Below are 24010 nucleotides of genomic sequence, written 5' to 3' on the forward strand. Positions count from 1 at the left end.
GCAACATATCAGAACTCGGTCCAGGACCCAGTGCAGCATGAACGGAATTGGCTTTACTGGCTCCGGCTACTACAAGTGCGATATATGCAGATGCATTGATCACTGGTAATGTGAAGGATATTCTCTCAAGAGGGGGTTTCGGCGAATCCTTTATACAGGTAACCCATTTCGTGTTTTCATGGACAAGAGGATGGCTTGGGAAAAGAGAAGCTACGTGCCCGTCTGGACCCATGCCCAATAATATAAGATCGAATTTAGGAAATCCGGTGATCTCAGATTGATCAATGATCTTGCTCTTCACCAAATGTTTGAGGCAGGTTTCATAATCGTCCGCTGCGGCCTCTGCTGCCAATGCATCATTTATGGCATACACATTACCCGAAGGGATCGGTATCTGCAATGGAAAAGAGAAAGGAAATCACTTAGTTTACATAATCCAGCCGGATCAGGGGAAAATCCTGTTTAGGTTTACCCTATGTCGGGTTATAAACATCTTTCTAATAGGGAAGAAATTAAAAATAAATCATTAAATTATTTTGAATCTTACAAGTCTCATGGGATGTCATTCATAACTATACTTCGTCAAAGAAGGGCAACAAAAACAAGCAGTATCAGCTACTCGAAACCTAGAAAATGCGACTAAACTGGACATTGAGAATATAAAATATTATTTGCAATATAAAGAAAGCAACAAACTTTTTATTATCAATTAAGTTACTTGTACATTCATGGTTGACATTTTGGATGACATTCCCTTATGTGTAGAAAATTTGACCATTGATCAGAAATAATATTGTTAGAATCAATACACAAAAAGCTGTCAACTCACATGATGTCATCCATGACGTCAAACTTGATGTACACCAAGCCAAACTGTTTTATTATTTGGAAAATTTAATTTATTTCCTCATTTTTAACTATTTCAATCACAATTTCGTTCCATCTCAGGCCAACACAAGAAGTCATCCATACCCCTGAAGTACCACCTTCCCAACAACCACCGCCACCACAAGTACCAACTTCCCAACGACCACCGCCACCACCAACACAAGAAGTCATCCATACCCCTCAAGTACCACCTCCCCAACGACCACCGCCACCACCACGGACACAAAGACAAATAATGCCTTCAGAGCATGAAGTACTGATTTTTAACACTTTTTCTTCCTTATAGAGTCTTCAATCATTCTGCCTAAAAAAAACCCAATAGAAGCTGTTTTCAACTTTAAAGCCAGGCTAAACACGTTCTTTAGTGTTTTCCAGTCCTCCTCACCAAACACAACATCGTAGTTCAGTGTCAAGAGTTGTATGTGTTGTTTGTTCTATTCAATTTCTATTCCTCCTCACCAAACATGAGGCCAAGTGGACGCAACTTTCTATCATTTAAATCATAAAAATCCATACTTCAAATAAGAGGTCAGCAGATATCAGTAAACTGATTCTTTTTCTTCACTAATATCAGTAGGAGAATTTATTATCCACAATTAACTCTGTGCTTCTCTATATGGAACTCGAGTAATACGATTAGCATGTTATTTGGCACCACTTAATGTAGCTCATAACCTACTTTTCTTTTCCGAATTAGTCAGATTATTTTTGACATAATCCAATCAAGATCCTAATTCCTTTCAAATCAAACAATACGAACCATATTAAGGACTCACCTCAATATGATCATAACAAATTGGATTTTACACAACAAAACACATCCCAAGATTGACAAGATTTGTTGAAGCGCCTCGTCTTAAAAGCTATAAAATGGAAAAAGTCGAGCACCATAATGCAAGTTTCACTGCCATTTATTTGAGAAAATTAGAACTGAAAGTACCTTGGATAGAAAATCATTGTAAGCAAGAAAATAATTGCTATTAGGATGATCCTTAGGAACAACTCTCTCATCCACCCAGAATACATGCCATTTCGACCAATCCACTGAATCAATAAACGGTGGCTCCACCAATTTCCTGCAGTTTTCAAAACAAGTGAAAAAAAACACTAAAAATTCTCTTCTTGAAATGAAAATTAGATAAGCTTAATTACCTGAGGGATTTAATGAGAGAACCACCGGACAATACCACAGTAAAAGAATCTTTCTCTTTGGAGAATTTATTCGCTAGATCGGCTGTGTATTTCGCAAGTGAAACCGCCAGTTCATCCTCTGCATCAAACACTTGTACTTTCCCTTTGCTTTTCGGAGTTATAATCTCAGCCATGGACGCTCTTGTTCTGCACTCAAATTTCCTCAAATTCGAAGTCAATCTCAGCGATCCAAAACCCGATTTACCAATGAAAAAGCTTGAACTCAACGGAATTCCCGGCGACGATCGTCGAAAAGGTAGACTGCAAAGCGTGCGTAAGTAAGAGGAGAATACGCGAGACGAAGAAGCCATACGAAGTGTGTCGAAGAGGCGTATGTATATGCAAATGGGGAAAGTGAAATTAGGGACCACCGGCGGAAATGGGGCGGCGATATCTTTCGAGGGTTTCTGTTTCGTGGCGGACGATGATGGGTGGAGGTTTTGAGATGTGACACGTGGAAATTGTTTTGTTTGAATGGAACAAACGTAGGGCTTGTTTGGTTGAACGTCGTTGTCCGGTATTCCGTTTGGATAATGGATTCTGCTGCCTCCAAGTGTATTTGTCGGTGCTTTATGAAAAAATTCCGCAATTAAATGTGGACACGTATTTACCATTATATTTTATTTAATTTTATAACTGTGGACAGGGGCGGACCCAGCAGTTTTGGGTTGTGGGGTCAAAAGTTTAACACATCGTATTTTTTGCTATGGTCGATCATTTCGTACACCATTAAAAAGTGAAAAATTAGGCCATGAATGCTTAGAAATGATATTAAAAATGCAATATTTCGTTTTTCATTTAGTATGTATTAAAGTGGATTGAAAACGAGTTAAAACAACTATTTTTTGGAAAGGAAAAAAAAAAAAAAAACCCAAAAATTTTGTGGGGTCATCTGACCCCACATGACCCCATGTGGGTCCGCCCGTGGACACGTATTTACCAAAGTGTATTTGTCGGAATTTTATTTTACTAATTCTCGAGCCATCTCCGTAAGGAGACGTTAAAACGGAGATGTAGGCCATATTGGTCGAACTTTGATGAAACAAATATTGAATTCTTTTCTATCGAGTCATTTTCTGCTAATTTGAGATTTTAGATGTCATATTATTATTTTTATTTCAGATTTCTTTTTCTTTTTACATTCAAGATTTAACGACAACTATATTTTCAATAGTTTCGAGATGGAGAAATTATCGTGCGAATTTGTACTTGCACAAACTGTATAAGGATGTATACATTAATGTAAATAGACAAAATCCTTAAATAATTTGTTCGTAAGCAATTTTATAGTGAATTATGTACAATTTTTCATTTCTTGTTTGTAGAAGCAGTACTTTCCTATAAATCGAAAATGGAAAAAGATAAAAAAAATTGTTACAAGCATGACCTAAATTTCCTCCAAACGGTGATGTATGATCATATCATGATTATAGGTGGGCGCGGGTTGGTTCTCTTTAGAATCAAATTAAACCAAAATTTTCGAGTATCTAGTAAATGGAACCGTCGGGTCCAAATATAACTATGGAACTGTTCGGGTTCGATTCCGTACTATAATTAAAATTTTTAATATTTATAACAATACTATATAAATACAACTAATGACATTCAATCGTAGTTTTACAAATTAACGTAGTCAAATTTAATAACATGTAAATAACAAGTTATCCAACACGATTAATTTACCAATGCTTACAATTTTACAAATACCAAATAGTAGACACTAATACTAAAAACTTCAACTATCCATCAATTGCTTGACTTGTCATACTTTTTATTAAGAAACTCTGCAAGAAAAAATTGAAAAAACAGAATTAAGTTATTAGCAAACATAAATAAATTCAAATTTGTTCAACTAATAAGATTACACACACACACACCTGTCTCAATGCCCTCATAGAACTCCGTCTCTTCAATGCAAACTATATCTTGGGAAGCTTTCAAAAGTCTAGATCCTTCCCTTGGCTAATTTTGTGTACAAATCAAGGCCTCAACTATTTTAGGAGTTAAAGAACTTGTAAATGGATCAAGAATGCGCATTCCAGTACTAAATGCTGACTCCGAAACAACTGTAGATACATGAATGACAAGAACATCCCTTTCAACCTTAGATAAAATTTCAAATCTTGATTTATTGATCTTCCACCAATTCAAAATGTCAAAATTTTCATCACTAGCATCTTTAATGGATTCCATTAGATATCATTGTACCTCATCTTTTCCAGGAAAATTCATTTTGGTAGTTTTCAATTTCTTATACCCAAAATCAAAATTGCAATCATCCCCTATCATCATCGTCATCATTCGAATCCTCCAACAAAGTGACTCCATCATTAGATTCATCGCCCCCACTTCCGCTTCCACTAGATCCATTGTTTGAACGATGCCATTCCTTTTGTTGGTTATACAAAGTATACAATAATTTCATGACCTTATTTTTAGTGGGCCTCATGTTTCCATGCGAAGACATCTAGGTTTTCTTTCAGGAATCGTATCATCTCAGTTCTTGCTTCAGGCGATAATGACTTCCCTATGCGCAAGACTTGATTGGGGTCTTCTGGATTGACTGGGAAAGTTTCCAGTTCTTCCATTGGGGTCGCGTTTGGTTCATAATCAATTACTCGGGGGTCTAACTCGTCAAGAGGGTGTCCTTGTTCAGGAGCCTCTTCCATTATGACATCTTCCTCTTGTTCAGAGGTATGCCCCTGTTCAGGGGCGTCGAGCATCTCCACATCCGTACCAGTTTCAGCGGGTACTGCCTGAATTACATTGACAGTCCGGGGCTCCGATTTTCGTAGCGAGTTCAGATAGCATGCCCTAGAGCTCATCTAATCGCCCCGGACCGTTGCAATCCCTCGTTCGGTTGGGAATTTCATGCACAGATAGTGAATGGACGTCACAGCCCAAAGGTCTTTTAGAGTCGGTCTGCCCAACACCCCATGATAAGCTGACCTATGATCTACCACCAGAAATTCCATGAAATGTTGGGCGACCAAGGGGGCCGAGCCCATTTCCACAGGCAGGGTAATCCGCCCTCGTGGGATGATGCTGTCCCCAGTGAATCCGAACAGCGGGTCGGTCATGGGGATTAACCCATGTTCAATTTGCATTTTGTCAAAAGTGGAGCCAAACAATATGTTCACGGAGCTGCCGTTGTCAACGAGCATGCGTCTTAATCCGTTTCTAGCCACTACGGCCCTTACAACCAGAGCGTCGCAATGGGGATGGTGAACTCCCTCTACGTCTTCCTGCGAGAAGGTGATCGGGGCCATCTTGTTTGCTATTTTTGATTCGTTGACAATGTAGGTGATCATCGGGGGACCCTTAGCTTCTCTTGTATAATTTCTCTGGGCATTCCTGGTGTTGCCACCGACGTGGGGTCCTCCGATGATGGTATCGATTTCCCTGATGACCTGGCTTCCAGCGAATTGAGCTTGGTTCTCTTTCCTGGATTGGACTCGGTTTCTCGATTCTCTTCTGCTAGGAGATTGTTCTTGGTGACCCCTTCCTCCCCTCCTCGGGGAGGTGGATCTGCGGGGGTGCTCATTTCTGCCGGAAGTGAGGGGATTGCTTCGATCAGGGCGCCGGTTGGCATCCCGACACTCACTGGTGTCATGCCCATATAGTTGATGGAAAGTACAAAATCTTGCTCCTGGCAAGGGCCTATTGGGCCTCTTCTTCTTCTTTTTGTTGTCAGTCCTTCCGGATGGTGCTGCCTCAGTGGGTGCACTATCATATGCCAATACCGGCACTGCGTTCAATGTGGCGGAAGTTTGGGCCTGTCCGGATGTGGGAGCTATGGTATGCCCTGCTTGGGTCCATTGCTGAGTAACAAGGTGCGCTGCGGGGCCTCGACCTACCTGCCTCTGTGGGGGAGGGAGTCCCTGCGCGGCACGGTTACGATGATCAATCATTTCTTCACTAATTATTTCCACCCTCATCATCTCCACCAGCTCGTCGTAAGTGGAGGGATTCTTGCTGCGCAAGTCCCTCCAAAACAAAGTGTTCATGTTGAGACCACCTTTCAGGGCCGAAAGGGCTTCCCTATCAGTGACCTGTTCGCAGTAAGTAATCTCGTCTGTAAACCTGGCGAGATAGCTTTTCAGCGTCTCTCCGGGGGCCTGCCTCATGTCTTGCAGGCGTTGGATCGGCGCCTCTCCTTCCCTGCGTGAGAGGTACTGGTTCAAAAATGCTTTCTTCAAATCCGGCCAACTTCTGATGTTTAGGGGAGGAAGCCTGCTGTACCATACCTCGGCGGCTCCGCCTAGTGTCAAATGGAAGGCTCTGCACTTTAGAGCAGATGAGGCTCCCCTAAGACTCATTTGCGTCATATACTTTGTGAGGTGCTTCTCCGGATCCCCTTTTCCCTCGTACTTGGGGATCTTTGGGGGCATGAAATTAGTTGGCATTGGGAAGCTTCGGATTTCCCTTGAGAAAGGGAGGTTATCGTCATCGTCGTCAATCTCATAAGATCGGCAGGGCCCCTCTGATCCTTGGTCATCTTGGACGTCTTGGGGTGGAGGAGGTGCTTTCCCATGGCTCCCCCAATCGACTAAGTTTCTCCTCTCCTTCCTGTTTCTAGGAGGAGGGACATACTCTTCTTCGTTGTCTGACCGGATCGACCCTCTTGAAGGGCGGATCCTATTGCTGAACTTGGAGCATGTTTGCTTAATCTTAAAAAATTCAATTATAAATAAATGAACAAGGTTTAAAATAAATAAGGTTTCATTAGTCAAAGGCGAAACACATTACACATTCACTCTCAAAGTAAACAGCATTTTTTCACTTACGAGTAAAGGAAAATTATCATATCAATGATGCTTATGTTTCATTTTTCAATTGAGGCCAAAGAAGAAGACCATTTATTTTTGAAATACTGTGCTTACATGCCCTCCCTTTGGCTAACGGCAAGCAATGTGCAGTTAAATTGAAAAAGGTGGTGATCAATGCTCTGCTCAAAGTCTTATGATTGTTACCCGGTTGCATTCAAGATGAGTTCCTCATTTAAGTGCAGTTGGATGTTGATACAGCCTTATACGAAGCACTTGATTTGTCTTCTATGATATCCTAACATCAAAAAATACAATCAATGTGTATGGCATCCTGTTGACCTCTAAAAATGGCTCTTCCACGTGGCCAACTTGTAGCTACTCCACGTATTCCTCCCTACGAAATGAACAAACTGTCAGGCGCACACGGCCGGAACCAACGGTGGTGGCGGCCGTATACACTCCGACGGTCAAGTTAAGTTTGGGTGGTCGGAACAGTGTCCAAGGACTACACAAATCAATCAGTCAATAAAGGGGGAGGAGAATATATAAACTTGTTATGGAGTGCTATCTATTGAGAGTTTCATTCCCTTTGCCTCTGGCCAATCTTTGGGTATTTATAGGTGGTATGAACCGTGGGATGTGGAACACGTGTATACATCTGACGGTATGAAGCGTCTGCTCATAGGCGTCAATCAGCCGCGCTTGTAGAGTGGGCGGACAGTTTGTTTCCCCCGAGTTGAATTGACATAAAGTTGATAAGTCACATCAAATAGTTTTATGGGGGACGTCACATCAATTTAAACCTTATATGCAGAGCAAATCTTAAATTGGTAGCGAATCTTCTAACGGGGGTTCAAGCCACTTGAACCCGACCTCGGCCGACCTCGGAGACGGGACACTTCGGCAGATCAGTGGCAGGAATCGGTGTATCACTTCGGAGAGGCTGGCTTCGGAGGGTCGGAGTGGTTCCAAGGCTCATAAAATGAGGCGTAACACATCCCATCTTTGAGGGACCTCTCAAGGGATACTTAAAGATGTTTTGCTGGTACCAGCTGGTCAACTCCATGATTGTTCATCATATGTGAAAAGACACTTGGAACTAGTTCACACAAGAACGTTGTTTATAAATGGGGTGTTAAATGGGATGAGTTGCTCGTCAGCTTGTCTTGACTTGTTCCATAGCGAGTTGAGCAACGATTTTCTCGTGCGAGTTCGTCAACTCTCACAAGTTAGCTCGCAACTCAACAGCTTGATTGAGTTGTTCTGCAAGCTTGTCTAATCAAGCAAAATGGCTCACGAGCTCATCGGTTCATGTGAATTAGTCCGTAGATCGGCTTACCATAATGAGTAGAATGTAAAATTTTAATAAGAAATTTCTCTAATCGTGAGTCGAACGTTGGTTTTCACATCACTCGTCGGCTAGCCATAATAAGTAAAATATAGAGTTTCAATTGAAATAGAATTGTGCGCTTGTCCCCAAGAGGCGAATTCGTGAAAACCCAGTGGAATTCAGTGTGACAGAAAATATCTGAAGAAAATCATCAAGAAATTTGCCTCGCACTGAAAACACTCTCCCCGGTAATTTCTGAGGGGAAGATCATTTAGAAAACAAAAATGAATAAATTGTCATATTTATCCATCAATAAACAACATAACAAAACTCAATTCACCAAAAAAAAAAATAATAATAAATAATTAATTGGCGTAAAAAAAATATTTTAATAACAAATTAAAGTATGTGTTGTACGCTGAGTCATTAAGTAAGACAATTAATAAATTTTATCTGATAACACATTTCATTGAAGTAAGATTATCGAAATTTAGATTCCTTTGATTGTAATATAAATATCAAGGAGAAGATCAAAATATTTTATTTGTCTAATTTTAATTTTCAATTCTGTTTGTACTTTGTAGTTCCAGGATAACCCCAAAATGGAAAATGAAGGTATAAAAAATTGTTGTTATTTCACAAGCAATAAATAAATAAATTAAAAAAAAAATTTAAATGGGTCATGATTGCGGATCACATGATTCTTACTTTTTCGTAACGGAAAATGGTTATGCCACAAAATATGCCATTGTTTCGGCGGCCCCGGCCCCATCAGGCGCGCAAGTTGCGGGCCAATTTAGTTGTAAAAGGAAGGTCATTTTGAAATACTTGACCACACCAACCTGTTTGGTATTGATTAAAGTTTTAAGCACTTATATTATGGATTTCATAACTTTTTAATTATACAATTCATCAAATTCTAAAAAAAAAATCTGATTTTAATCCACCCAAATCAATATATTTATGTCGGTCGACACTACATCATTTATAAACACGTCACATTATAATTACAATTGTGCTACACGTACACCAGCGTTGACACGCCTCTCACACAAGGGGACCCACATTTTTTTATTGGGCATGGCCCCTCACATGAGTGTGCACCGCAGTGTCAATGTCAATGTACAAATAGCAAAATTCTTATAATTAAACTCCTGTTTGGTGTAGATAAAAATTATATTTTCAATAGATATAGATAAAAGTTGATAACACATATGGTAGAAAAGTTGTAGATACCATATGATTAATATTATGGGGTGTTTGATAGATATTTTTATGTAAAAATGCATTTTAGAATAGTAAATTGATATGAAATGTGTGGTTGAGAAATAAAGAAAAGTTTTTGATTTACGTGTAAAACTATTTTAATAAAGAATGTGTGATTAAAAAGAAGTGAGAGAAAAATGTATTCTGAAAAAAAAGACTACCAAACAAGGGCTTAATTGTTTATTTTAATCTACAACAAACGATGGTTAAAGGTTTTTAACTTTTATTCATTAATTTTATGCTTATTTTGAATTATAGTTTTCATCTTTAAGATTCTATTAACTAGCAATTTTTTGCCTTAGCTACGGTCTACTTTCACTTTTAGCATTAGAACATTCTTATTGATCATTCTTTACCCTAATCATATTTAGCGTCCTATTCCGTCTATTTGCTACGTAATGATCACGTAGTTCACTCATCTGATTTTTGTAATGGTAATTTGGTCAAGACACAAATTGACTTATTTTTCTAAAATTCCGAGGTTTGATATGCTGAAATAAAAATCGAGATTTGCAACTAAACGCAAATATTGAGTTCTTATCACATCTAGAATTTGTCATGACAAGCTTACAGTTTTCGATGGAAGTCTCGAGTTTAATAGACAAAAAATAAAGTACAATTCCATTAATTCGGGCTGTGGATAAAAAAAAAAAAAAAAAAAAATTTATACACGTTTGAAGTTTGGTCAGTCTAGCAAAGTCAATATTTGGTCAACTTACTCGATTTTTGAATAGCAAGCTGAAGATTTGACATGTTAACTTGCCATACAAATTTAGGGTGTCACTCAGAACTCGAGATTTGTGTTGAGTTGCAAGTTTCAAATTTTGCTTTGGCATGTTAAACCTTAAATTTTTACAAAAATATGGGAGATAGTGTCATGATCAAATTACAATTGGGCAAATCTCACGAGTGGATTGCATGAAACAATTTGACGGAGCAAATGAGCGAAATGAGATGGTAGATGTGTGCACAAAAAATGATCGATATGAGGTTCAATTATTAAAAGCAAAATGATATTGAAGATTAGGTAGTGAAGTGGATATGAACCTATTGTGTCAATTGGCCAATTAATAGTTATTAAAAATTTATTAATTTACCCCCGAAAATCAATGATATTATTCAATTTTAGAGGTAGAATATAGAAACTTAGAATTTTTAAAGTCCGACCTATTTTCTGAGAATTAAATGATTATTAATCCGCTATTTGATAGGAATTAAAATTCATATTTTAACCTAAATCAAAGTCAGTAATTAATTTTAACCACATATTTTAAAGGGTCTAATTTTCAATAATACATTTCATTAATTTTTATCAATACTTATTCAAATTCTGATTTTAATCCTCAAGGAGTGAAATGAAAATTTGGGCGGGCTGCTACTTGTCCATTTAGTGCTTGTTCGTGCCCCATTATTTGTGAGTAATGTATCATGGAATAGTGATTGATGTTGAAATGTGTGGTTAAAAAAGAAGGAATTTTTTTTATTTACATGTAATATTATTTTAATAAAGAATGTATAGTTAAAAATGAATACTATAGAAAAATAACGTAGTAAAATGTGAAAAATTAATAGACAAATAAAGCAATGTTTGTCAGGTTTTTCAGTAATAAATAAAAAAAATTAAAATTCGAACTAGTCTTCTAATATTGACCCCGTCCCTTAAATCCCCTCAAAACTTGGTCCTTAACTAAAAATATATTTTTTAATTTATTTGGCCTTTAACTTTGTCAATGAGTCCCTTCGTTTCATAACCATCACAAAACAAGCTTGCAAGCAACTCCCGTCTCCCAAGTAATCAATATGACTATTTCCGCTCAGCTTCTCTACCTCTCTAGAAAACACTTCAGCGTATAAATTAAGAAACCCAAAAGTCATATACAGCTACAACTTGCAAGGATTCCCCACTCCGCGTGTGTGTGGGTATATATACAGGCATCTGTATTCCCTAAATTCGTCTCAATCTCTTCACACAAATTTTTCATATGCTTTACAGTTTCGGGTTATACCATAATTTATCATGAGCAATATTCCAACATCCTTAACAAATTCTTCCCTTTCGCTCTTTAAACTTGCCATTTCGGCATCAGACCCCTGGCCTTTTTCTCTTGTTTTCTTGTAACGTCTTTTAGATCTATACATTTCTACTAGAGAAAATCTAGGATTTTCTTGTTTTGCTGTGTATTTTTTGATCTTGAGATGGGTAGTGGAGATAAAAGTCATCTGAATTTCCATCTGAACACGGCGTTGATTCATTTCCATCACCACCACCACCAGGGGAAGAAGGATATACCCAAGGGTCGTGTGGCGATAACGGTGGGGCAAGGGGAGGAGCAGCAGCGGTTCGTTGTTCCGGTGATCTATATCAACCATCCGCTCTTCATGGAGTTGCTTAAAGTGGCCGAAAATGAATATGGATTTGATCAAAAAGGTCCAATTAATATTCCTTGCCATGTCGAACAGTTTCGCCATGTTCAGGATATGATTGACAAAGAGAAATCTCAACACCGCCACAACCACAACCACCAGCACCACCACAACCACCAACACCACCACCAGTTTTTATGCTTCAAAGCTTGAAATTTATGAGTTTGGCAATTAGGCGATTCAAATTTAATACATATATTTTTTTTCCTTTTGAATCAGTGGTTGTTATTGATTGTTGATCCGCTTGTGCCGTTGTAGTGGAAGATGATGATGAAATTTATGATATTCATAAATAGATTTTTGCTTCTTATTATTATTATTATTATTATTATTATTATTATTATTATTATTATTATTATTATTATTATTATTATTATTATTATTATTATTATTATTATTATTAAGAAACTCAGAATACATTTATTTGTTAACAATTACCATTAATTCCATATTTCCTTTTTAAATTTCAATAATGGAGAAAATGTGTCCATTTAATTTGAAGAAAAAAAATTAACACTCATTTCTAACGAAGATTAATAGAATTATTCAGTCTGAATGCAATGTGATTGTCGAGAAAAGGGGCATTGTAATGCTAAATTAGAGGGCAAGCAGCAATTGGCTTTCGGACCCATCTAGATTTTTCGTTTCTTCCGAAGTTGTGGGTGAGCAGCACCACAGCATTTCAAAATTCTTTATTAAATTCATTTTCAATCATATATTAACATAATAAAATATTTTACACATAAAATCAAATTTTTTTCTTACTTTTTAACAATTCGTTTTTCAAAAAAACTAATAAAAAAAAGGCTCGCGCTAGGCACTTGCCTTTTTTCACAATTCAATTATTAATTTCCTCAATTTTATAATGGCCATAAAAAAGGTAAAATAATTGCATAATTATGCATCTAACATATATAACGCTTCTTTGGTAAATTTTCTGTTTTAAAATGTTGATCAAACTTCAATTTTAATGATCCATGTTATTGAATTCAGCCTATGTTTAGCCTTCATTTTAATGTAGTTTTGAGAAAAATGTATTTTGAAATATTGATTTTTTTTTTAAAAAAATGTGTGAGTATCAAAGAAGGCATATTTTTAAGTTTATGTGTAATATTATTTTATTAGAAATACTGATTAAAAAATAAGAGAGATAAAAATATATTTTAGATAAAATGGAATCGCCAATGTTTGCCCCAAATTATAATGAGAATTTGGGAAAATGTATTTTGAAATAGTAATTTTTTGAAGATTGTGTGCTTAAAAAAATTGGGATTATGTGTAATATTATTTTATTAGGAATGTAAAATTGAGAAGAAGATGGAAAAAATGAATTTTAATTTTGGTGGGAGCCAAACAGAGCGTAACAAATTTTATCCACTTATTCACAAATCACTATGCATTTTATGAACCCTACAACTTTTTATCAATATCACAAGGCCGGCCCTTAATGTTAATTTGATATGCTTGTCTAAATTAGATTAATCAAGTGAAAAATAATTTATTATTTTTTAAGAATTTATGGTTAAAAATTAGGTATAAAAATTATAAATATATAGTGAAGAATACATAGTTGAGAATGAACATGAAAAATGATTCTAAAAAATTACTTTCAATAACAACATTTGATTATTAATTAAGCCATCTAGATGTCACCATATCAGTTGGTTTATTTATTATGGCAAATGCTTAACAGTTGGATGGCTAGGTTTGTTAGAAATGACCAATAAGATTTGAGAAATGGGTCCCAACAACATATTGTCGTCCACGTTCTTTACTTTATTTCAAGTGCGCGTTAACTACGCACAGGTCAGTTGGTGGTTGCCACACGGTACTCCTATTTTCTCCAATATATTCGACTTCGAAGAGAATATGAGGATTTTTTTAGGGAAAATTACAGTCAAGTACCAAACATTCTTTTTATTAGCATACTTAGTCCAAACCTTTTATTTGTACCAACTTAAATGCCAAACCTTTAAATAATTTATAGGTCGAGTCCAAATTGACGGAAACTGTCAATGTGAGTGTGATCGTGAGTTGACCAAGAAATGAAAATTTTATAGTTCTGACCAAATAAATCAAGGACATTTCAGTTAAAATACATTTATTCTTCAACAAAATTATTCTTCTTCTTTTCTCCTTCCCTCTTCTCCATCACAGAACCATCATCGATGGTTGCGCCATCACTGCAAACTGTATCTATCTTCTTTACACACTGCGTTGCCAACAATAACTGCACCACCATTGAAGATTTAGGAGGAAATTTTGTTTAAATAAAACAAAGAAACATGAAATATCAGCTCATAATCAAATCTATTCGTCCAATTGGAAACCAAAATTAAAAGAAATGGCAAAATAAAAAACTCACTGAAAAAGAAACAGCAATATAAATTCAAAAGCCATAAAATCCTCAAAGTATTAACCAAAAGAACCATAAAAGTCACAGAAAAAGCATCTCTTGCCATTTTCATGGAGTCTTTTGTCTAGACCTTTGCATAGAAGAAAACACTCCACCTCCATAGCAAATGCATTATCCTCAAAAAATCTCTTACTATGATGTTCTATTGTCTAGTGACCGTGGAGGACTAGGTTCGGTGGGTACAAGGTTCGAAATTTAGGATATGCTTAAAATTAAATTTTCTTTGGTTTGTAGTGTGGGTCATCCATTTCGATTCTCGATCTTTCGGGTTTGGATGAACGTGCCAGATCTGGTGATTTGCGGCGATGGCGCAACATCAATGATGGGTGATGATGGTCGTCGATAGGATAGATAAACTTTGATTTGGTTTATGTGAGAGAGGAGAAGAATAATTTTGTACAAGGGTAATTGTGTTTTGACTGAAATGCCCTTAATTTATTGGTCAAAAATTATAAAAATTTCTATTTCTTGGTCAAACAGTTTTTGCCAATTTGGACTTGACCTACGAATTTTTTAACGGTTTGGTATTTAGGGTGACACATACGAAAGGCTTGGTGCCTTGATTGCAATTTTCCCTTTTTTTCATGGGTAGGGAAATTTTGGGAGATAATGGGGGTTTATTTTAGTATATGTTTTTGTTTGGTATTTATTTACTTTTTTTTTTTTTTTTTTTGGTATGTCATTCCTAACATGCTACACTAATGAATATTTTCGAGACATTGTGATGAGTATTTCAAATTTCTCCATTGTTCTTGTTAATCAAGAATAAATCAAAGTTATAAAATAAAATCACTAGAGTTCAAAGAAAAATTCAACGGTATACAATTCTATTTTCAGGCTTTCTGGAGGACACATAAGATAACAAACTTTTTACTATAATCAAGTGAAGTGCTAATGAGACAAGAACTTATCTTTTAAGATTAGGACGATAAAATCCTTAAATCCATATGCAACAAGTATACCATTTTTGTATTTTCCCCTTGCATAATAATTGCATATAATATACAAGTAAAAGAAAAATGAACTATTAAATTAATATGTGCCTGTATAAAATAAATGTCTTTATATGCTATATTTTCTTAGTTCCAACTTACCCGTTTGTCCCTCATTTTTCGAAGTAAAAATAGGTGGAATAATGTTTTTTTGATAAATAAATGTTTGAAAAAGAAGTAAAAATTTTCGATTTACGTGTAATATTATTTTATGAAAAATTGTGTGGTTGAAAATAAGAAAGCGAAAAATGAAATGTAATATAACTTAATGTAATGAAGGCCAAACTGGGCTAAATGAACTATAGCCGACTAGGCAAAATATAAGTTGGGATATCTTGCTCGGCAAGAAAAAGAATATAATTTCTCTCTCCCCAGAAAGTGGGAAAACTCTGACCATCTTTCCACTGCGAATTTGAGATTGGAACCAGCGTTGACTTTGAAACTAATGGAAATGAACCCGAAGGCGCTACTATGTTAATTTTCTTACAGGTTGGCTATTTTTATTGGAAAAAGTCGCCGGGAATTTTTTACTAAATTATTATCGATGCTGATGTGACCACAGATGATCGGATTTTTATTTCTTTCTATCTTCCAATCAATTCTCGTCATATGTTGAGTTATCAAAAAATTTTGTATTGGTAGCATCATTGATTTTCATTCTTTTCCTTTTGATGTATGTTATCTTTTTTGAGACGATTAAACCCGTCATATATTATTGGAAATTCCTTTTGACCACAATTGTGACAATTTTCACAACCATTATTATAATGGCAATCTCAAATTATGCAACAATTAGTATAAAATACTATTAGCATCACGATTATTGAAAAAGGAGAAGAGGAATAGTTGGTGCGATCTCAAGAGGGCCCAATTTGAACTTCAGAGGCTATTTTGTCAAATGTATGTACAGGTCTACCATTGTTAGGTAGTTTTGATCGACTTTTTCTATACGGAGTTTGTATTCATTTCAAATCATAACTCCTGTTTGTTTCCCATTATTTGTCCATTAGATAGAAAAATATGATCGTTATCCATCACATCAAGCTACCATATTTGACTTTCTATTTCTTGTGTGCGACCCATAACGAATATATTTTTTATTCTCATCCTTACATTAATGCGGCTCAAACGGGGCATAGTAAGACCAATTACAAGAAAAGTCATAGAAGCAGCACAAACAATGGTTAAATTTTACTACTAATTATTCTTTAATAGCACTCGAACTAGAAGAGATTTCTTTATTGCAAAATATATCGAAGCATCGTGTAATAGAAAATAATAAAATATTGTATTTTCAGAATTAAATTAATCACATATAGTGTTTGTATTAATAAAAATTATAGAGAAAGAATCGAAATGTCTAATGTTACATTGAACCATTGCAAGCAACATTTAGCAAATTTGATATATATTGCTTACTTTACGTTGAAAATTACACCTAACTAGATTTTTTAAAATTCAACTTCAAAAATTAGATCTAAAGTTGTTTTTATACACTAGTCACTGTCACGTGCGTTGCACGAATTTTGTATTTATCGTATTTTTATTTATTTTTTGAAACAATATCTAGAAATATTTTCATGATATAAGAAAGTAATTGAAAATTATTTTTATAATTGCATAACAGTATTGTGTCATCTAAAAAAAATATGAATGATTGAGTTGAATGTGGAGATTATATTTTTAAATTTTGTGTAATTCAATATTGAAAAATTGAAGATTGAGCACAATATTTATATGCGTTTATATTTTGTGCTTCATATATTTTAATATTTATTTTATGCTTATGTTGAAAAATAAAAATCCGAATTTTTTTTTACATTCGATTTGGTAAGTAAATGTACAATGTTCTACATTCTCGGTATTCGTAAGTGCAAAAATCAGTATATGAAAATATGGTAAGTTACAAATGCGGTAGGCAATATATACGGTAAGCTGCAAATACGGTAGACAACATATACAGTAAGCTGTAAATAGGGTAAGGTGCAAATACGATATGTTGTTTGCAAATACGGTAGGCTGCAAATACGGTAAGTAGCATATACAGTAAGCTGCATATATAAATTTATAATTTGTTATAAATGTATACAATTTATTTAAATGCTTGAGAAAATTTGTAATTGAATTAAATCCTTCCAACATCATATCATTATAACTATATAATTTCTCAATACATGCATAGGTTCTTGTACGGTATTTTGTGCTAGCATATACAACACAAACGTGGTGATCTTATGTCGACATCCTTTTTTTTTTTTTTTTCAATTTAGTACAACCAACAACTGCAAAAATCACAAACAATATACCAACAAGTTAAGGAAAAAAAGTAAAAAATCCATGTACGTTAAATAAGAAAAATAATAATCAACCCATAAGTGGACTTTTAAAATGAAATGGAACATACACACACAAATAGGAGAATGCAACTTTGAGGATTCTAATTACATGTAAACATCTCAATTTTCTGAGAATGTTTTGAATTCTTTTCGAGAATTTCGAACAAACACAGAAAGAAAATAAAAATAAATAAAGAATAGATGTAATGGCTTGGGAATTTCATTGCAGAAGCTAAGACTCTTGTCAAACTCAACTAAAGATTGATGGTTTCGAAACCAACAAGAAAATTCATTCTCAAATATATCCAAAAGTCAAGCGAGAGTTTCTTTCATAGAATTCATACAAGTGTGAAACTTGGAAATGGGAGTTCCTTACCTTTGTTAGTGTGAAACTTGGAAAGAAAAAATTTGTCCTTGTCCTAAACAATTTCATGTTAATCAAGTGGGGTGCTAAAAAAAATAATAAATTTGCTCTGCACTGTGCGGAGTGAGCAAAGTGTGGAGCAACTCTGCACTTGCTCCCCACTGTGCAGAGTTGCTGAACTTTTTTTTTTTTTTTAATATAAGATTCTAATTACATGTATACATCTCAATTTTCTGGGAATGTTTTGAATTCTTTTCGAGAATTTCGAACAAACACAGAGAGAAAATAAAAATAAATAAAGAATAGATGTAATGGCTTGGGAATTTCATTGCAGAAGCTGAGACCCTTGTCAAACTCAACTAAAGATTGATGGTTTCGAAACCAACAAGAAAATTCATTTTCAAATATATCCAAAAGTCAAGCCAGAGTTTCTTTCACATAATTCATACAAGTGGGAAACTTGGAAAAAAAATTGTCCTTGTCCTAAACAATTTCATGTTAATCAAGTAAGGTGCTAAAAAATAATAATAAATTTGCTCCGCACTGTGCGGAGTGAGCAAAGTGCGGAGCAACTCTGCACTTGCTCCCCACTGTGCAGAGTTGCTGAGCTTCCTTTTTTTTTTTGAGGATTCTAATTACATGTATACATCTTAATTTTATGGGTATGTTTTGGATTTTTTTCAAGAATTTCGAACAAACACAAAGAGAAAATGAAAACAAATAAAGAATAAAGGTAATGGCTTGAAAATTTCATTGTAGAAGTTGAGATCCTCGTCAAACTCAACTAAAGATTGATGGTTTCGAAACCAACAAGAAAATTAATTCTCAAATATAGCCAAAAGTCAAGTCTAGAGTTTCTTTCACAGAATTCATACAAGTGAAACTTGGAAATAGATGTTTTTTTTCTTTTTATCTTTGTTAGTGTGAAAGTTGGAAAGAAAAAAATTTGTCGTTGTCCTAAATAATTTCTTGTTACTCAAGTAAGGTGCTTTAATAATAATAATATAAAAAAAAAATGATTTGCTCCGCACAGTGCGGAATGAGTAAAGTGTGGAGCAACAGTTGCTCCTTATTGTGCGAAGTGACTCCACACACTTTATGCGGAGTGTGCCGCACTTTGCTCCCATAAAATGTGGAGTTACTCCGCATAATGCGGAACATTTTTATTTTTTTTAGCATTCACAATAAAATTAGCAAAGCTAAATGCTCGGTATTCCAACAAAAATGAATTCACCAAATTAATATTGAAGATCACACTAAAAGCAATACTTTCTTGGTAGTCCAATAAAAATGAATTTACGAAATTAACGTCAATTTACCAAACGAAGATCACACTAAGGCAATAATTTTTCACATGGTTTGCCATCTCTCCCCACTGTGAGAAAAGTTTTTTTTTTTTTACTCCGCACTATACGGAGAGTTTGTCTCCGCACATGGATTGCCGCACTGTGCAGAGAGGTTTTTTTTTTTACTTTTTTTTTCTTTGTTTTTTTACTCAACACTGTACCGATAGTTGACAAACTCTCCGCACATGATTTGCCATCTCTCCAAACTGTCCGGAGAGTTTATTATTATTATTATTATTATTATTATTTTGCACTCATGGCAGTTTATAAATACTAAAATTATTATTATTTTTCTAATGCTAATGTCATGATGTGTGGAAGAACATTTGTCTGACAATAAACAAATTGAAAAATTAAAAATGACATCATGCACAATAAAATTGGATTAATCTACTGTTGCATCAACGGTAGACCCTCCTTCCCCTTTTTATAAGAAGTTAGAAAAATCATATATAAATTCAAATATTTAGTATTAATAATATCTCCAATTTCATCCCAAACCCTAATTTCATTCTCGAACATATCTTCTCTCTCCACTTCTCTTTGCCCACTCAAGTCTCCACTCTATATTCCGGCTCGAGTCTCATGGTGGAGCAGACGTCTTTAAGTTGGGAAGTGAGCAACAGCGGTGCCTCAACTCTCCACTCTCTATAAGTGCTGCTACAACATACAACACCGCTCAGTTGGCCGTTGTGCCCAACGACTATCTGCACTAGGTTCATAACTACACAAGGTTCGTCGATCTAAGTCGACATTTGAATTGCTGGGAAAGGCATAATTTGCTTAAGGCTTGCCCTCGATAGTATGAAAGACCATGTTATTTGGGAAAGGCATAACTGTAGATCCATAAAAAAAGATAGGTTTAGATGGTACTTATGGTGGTAGTTTTGCAAGTGTTGTCGTGTGTGGTGGTGTTATGGTTGTTGTGATGGTGGTTTTGCACAATCTGGTGAGGTGGTGGTCGTGGCGATGGTGCGGTGGTTGGGTGAGGATGGGATGAGGTGGGGGTAATTGTTCAGTTGCTGTGGTGGTAATTTGTAGGTGTTGTGGTTTGTGGTGGTTTTTGCACAGTCTGGTGAGGTGGAGGTCATGGTAAGGAAAACTCTCCTTGCACAGGGTGTGCACAGCACCCTGTGCAAATAGCACAGCCCGTCATGGTAGTGGTTAGTGGTTAGTGGCGGAGCCACTCAGTGTCCATGCTTGCACTGGACTCTAATTTTTTATCTTTTTATCTTTTCTTTCTTTTTTTTTTTATTTAAGTGTTGAGTTTTACTTTTATTTATAGTCCAATCGATACACTAATTTACTCCAACTTCAAGTGTACGGTGACATTTTCTAACTCTTTCCCCTTGACAAGAAATTAAAAAATTTCCTTTAATCTACCATCGTTTTGAAATATTTTCAAAGTTCATTTCTTTCTTAAAACCCACGTTTCCCTGGTCCCTCAAATTTGTAGCAAAAAGTTTCTTGATCACGTGATTTTTCTATTTAATATTAGTGATTATGATTATGTGAATATTGAATATTGGTAATATTTGTGATGGATTCTTAAAATCTTGATTTTTGTCAATTAGTCAAACAATTAGTGATGATTTTCTGGTGTTCTACCAATTTGTAAAAAATTGTAATTATTTTCTTGTCAATTAGTATTTAACTGTCACTTGTGGTTTATTTTAGTGTGAAATGTCAATGGAGAGTTTCTTTAAAAAAAAAATACTTCGTAGAAAATGTTGATGAGAAGATATCGAATAAAATTGATTTTTGATGTTGCACAACTTGCAACAAATTCTAGAATAAGGAAGAAGATGATAATCTTATTAGTGTTGTCACTATGTCATTTTTAATATTATTGTAATATTATTAAATCTATAACCAAAAAGTTCGACATTGACTAAATTTTGCCCGCACTGGACAAAATTCTTGGCTCCGCCCCTGGTAGTGGTAAGGTGTTCGTGTGTCGAGTGAGAATGGGATAAGATGAGATGGGATCGTAGGATTAATCGTTTGGTTACTATGGTGGTGGTTTTGCCGGTGTTACACAGTCTGGTGAGGTGGTGGTGATGTTGGTGGTGGTTGTGGAGGTGGTATAATGGTCATATAACGAGTGAGGATGATGTGGAGGTGTTTGTGATCAATTATATAATTGATTGTGACCAATAAATTTGTTAATTTGTTACCAATAAATAACATGTGACCTAAAAAAAATGATTATGACTCATAATTTATTAGATTGTGATAGGAAAAATAAATTATGACCAATTAATTTGATAATTGTGATCGTTTAATACATCATGACTTATAAAATTAGTGATTTATGACCGATAAATAAACTGTGACTTTTTAAAATTTTTGATTTGTCATAGAGAAATAATTTGTGACCAATTTATTCGATAATTTGTAACCAAATTATATAAAATTGTGATATCAATATATTTGATTATATATATACAACCAATATGAATTTTTTAAAATTTTAAACTTTGTTTCTTAATTTTGAAATGGATCATATTTAATTTCTTTCATATATATGAAATTTCCCTATTTTATTTTTCCGCAACAAAAGTTATTCCTCATCAATTTGAGTGTCACTGGAATATTTCACCACAAGAAAAGTGATAACGGATAGGTTTTCCTTGATGGGCTGCATTTATCTCGGCCCAAATACTGCACAAAATAACTCGATGGGCTGGATTTATCTGACAGTCATATCACGTACAGTGACACCCTATTGAGAGAAAAAAGAAAGAAAATGTAGAAAGAAGAGTTATGACACTAATGCGTGAAAGATCCATCCTATATGATTGTCAATTAAGTAAATTTTTTATTAGTTTATGAGATAACCTGGGATGGAATGGTGAAACTTAAATTTAAATTTAAATCCAATGACTTCATTAAGCTCTTGTTTGGGTTCCATTCAAATCAAATTTTAGGAAAAATTATATTTTGACATAGTGATTTTTTTGAAAAATATGTGATTAAAAAAGAAAAAATTTAAAATTTAAGTATAATATTGTTTTATTAAAAAATATGTGATTCAAAAGAGGGGAAAAAAGCATTTTAAATAAAATGAAACCAGTCAAGAGAAAACTTTAAATGGACACCAAATGGTTAGAGAAAATTAAAACTCTTTATTTAAAAAAAAAAAAACCTGTCTTACAAAAAATAATTATTAGTCAATTTGTCATAACAGTTATCATCTCTTATAAACTTTATTCGAATTTTCTATTATAAATTTTTAAATAGATATATGAAAAAACAAGAATTAATATTTTACGATTTTAAGATTTTTTTGTCAATTCATCTACTGATTAGATCCCCCTGGTCCCTCAAATTTGTAGCAAAAAGTTTCTTGATCACGTGATTTTTCTATTTAATATTAGTGATTATGATTATGTGAATATTGAATATTGGTAATATTTGTGATGGATTCTTAAAATCTTGATTTTTGTCAATTAGTCAAACAATTAGTGATGATTTTCTGGTGTTCTACCAATTTGTAAAAAATTGTAATTATTTTCTTGTCAATTAGTATTTAACTGTCACTTGTGGTTTATTTTAGTGTGAAATGTCAATGGAGAGTTTCTTTAAAAAAAAAATACTTCGTAGAAAATGTTGATGAGAAGATATCGAATAAAATTGATTTTTGATGTTGCACAACTTGCAACAAATTCTAGAATAAGGAAGAAGATGATAATCTTATTAGTGTTGTCACTATGTCATTTTTAGTATTATTGTAATATTATTAAATCTATAATCAAAAAGTTCGACATTGACTAAATTTTGCCCGCACTGGACAAAATTCTTGGCTCCGCCCCTGGTAGTGGTAAGGTGTTCGTGTGTCGAGTGAGAATGGGATAAGATGAGATGGGATCGTAGGATTAATCGTTTGGTTACTATGGTGGTGGTTTTGCCGGTGTTACACAGTCTGGTGAGGTGGTGGTGATGTTGGTGGTGGTTGTGGAGGTGGTATAATGGTCATATAACGAGTGAGGATGATGTGGAGGTGTTTGTGATCAATTATATAATTGATTGTGACCAATAAATTTGTTAATTTGTTACCAATAAATAACATGTGACCTAAAAAAAATGATTATGACTCATAATTTATTAGATTGTGATAGGAAAAATAAATTATGACCAATTAATTTGATAATTGTGATCGTTTAATACATCATGACTTATAAAATTAGTGATTTATGACCGATAAATAAACTGTGACTTTTTAAAATTTTTGATTTGTCATAGAGAAATAATTTGTGACCAATTTATTCGATAATTTGTAACCAAATTATATAAAATTGTGATATCAATATATTTGATTATATATATACAACCAATATGAATTTTTTAAAATTTTAAACTTTGTTTCTTAATTTTGAAATGGATCATATTTAATTTCTTTCATATATATGAAATTTCCCTATTTTATTTTTCCGCAACAAAAGTTATTCCTCATCAATTTGAGTGTCACTGGAATATTTCACCACTTCTATCTCATCGAACTTTTCCATGTCTCAACTCGTCCAATTTGAAGAGTTGATGGGATTATTTTCTATTTTTCCTTTTACTATCTCCATTGCATTCATTTTTCCTACCCATCAACCGAAAACAAGGACAAGAATTCCAAATAAATAAATGAATGAATGAATAAATAAAATCAAAAGAATAATAAATAATACAGAAAAAAG

General features: G+C 34.4%; 2 protein-coding genes across 2 annotated transcripts in view; one reads left to right on the forward strand and one right to left on the reverse strand.

The window, feature by feature from the left end:
- The window catches only part of LOC111406600 (probable 6-phosphogluconolactonase 4, chloroplastic), a 3175-nt gene extending 468 nt beyond the window's left edge, over nt 1-2707 (reverse strand). Inside the window, exons 1-3 of the mRNA XM_023035991.1 lie at nt 2041-2707; nt 1829-1964; nt 6-394 (exon numbers count right to left, since the gene is read on the reverse strand). Of these exons, the coding sequence (XP_022891759.1) occupies nt 6-394; nt 1829-1964; nt 2041-2693 (1178 nt within the window). The 5' untranslated portion in view covers nt 2694-2707. The remainder of the gene's footprint in view (nt 1-5; nt 395-1828; nt 1965-2040) is intronic.
- Nucleotides 2708-11213: 8506 nt separating this feature from the next.
- Nucleotides 11214-12163, forward strand: LOC111405653 (auxin-responsive protein SAUR32-like). The gene has a single exon (XM_023034631.1). The coding sequence runs from the start codon at nt 11641-11643 to the stop codon at nt 12019-12021; it is 381 nt and encodes a 126-aa protein (XP_022890399.1). The 5' UTR covers nt 11214-11640; the 3' UTR covers nt 12022-12163.
- The last annotated feature ends 11847 nt before the right edge of the window (nt 12164-24010 follow it).

The sequence above is a fragment of the Olea europaea genome, chromosome 12, assembly GCF_002742605.1.
Source record: "Olea europaea var. sylvestris chromosome 12, O_europaea_v1, whole genome shotgun sequence".
Lineage (NCBI taxonomy): Eukaryota > Viridiplantae > Streptophyta > Magnoliopsida > Lamiales > Oleaceae > Olea > Olea europaea.

Coding starts and splice junctions, on each gene's coding strand:
- LOC111405653 (XM_023034631.1), top strand. CDS start 11,641: ATGGGTAGTGGAGATAAAAGTCATCTGAATTTCCATCTGAACACGGCG.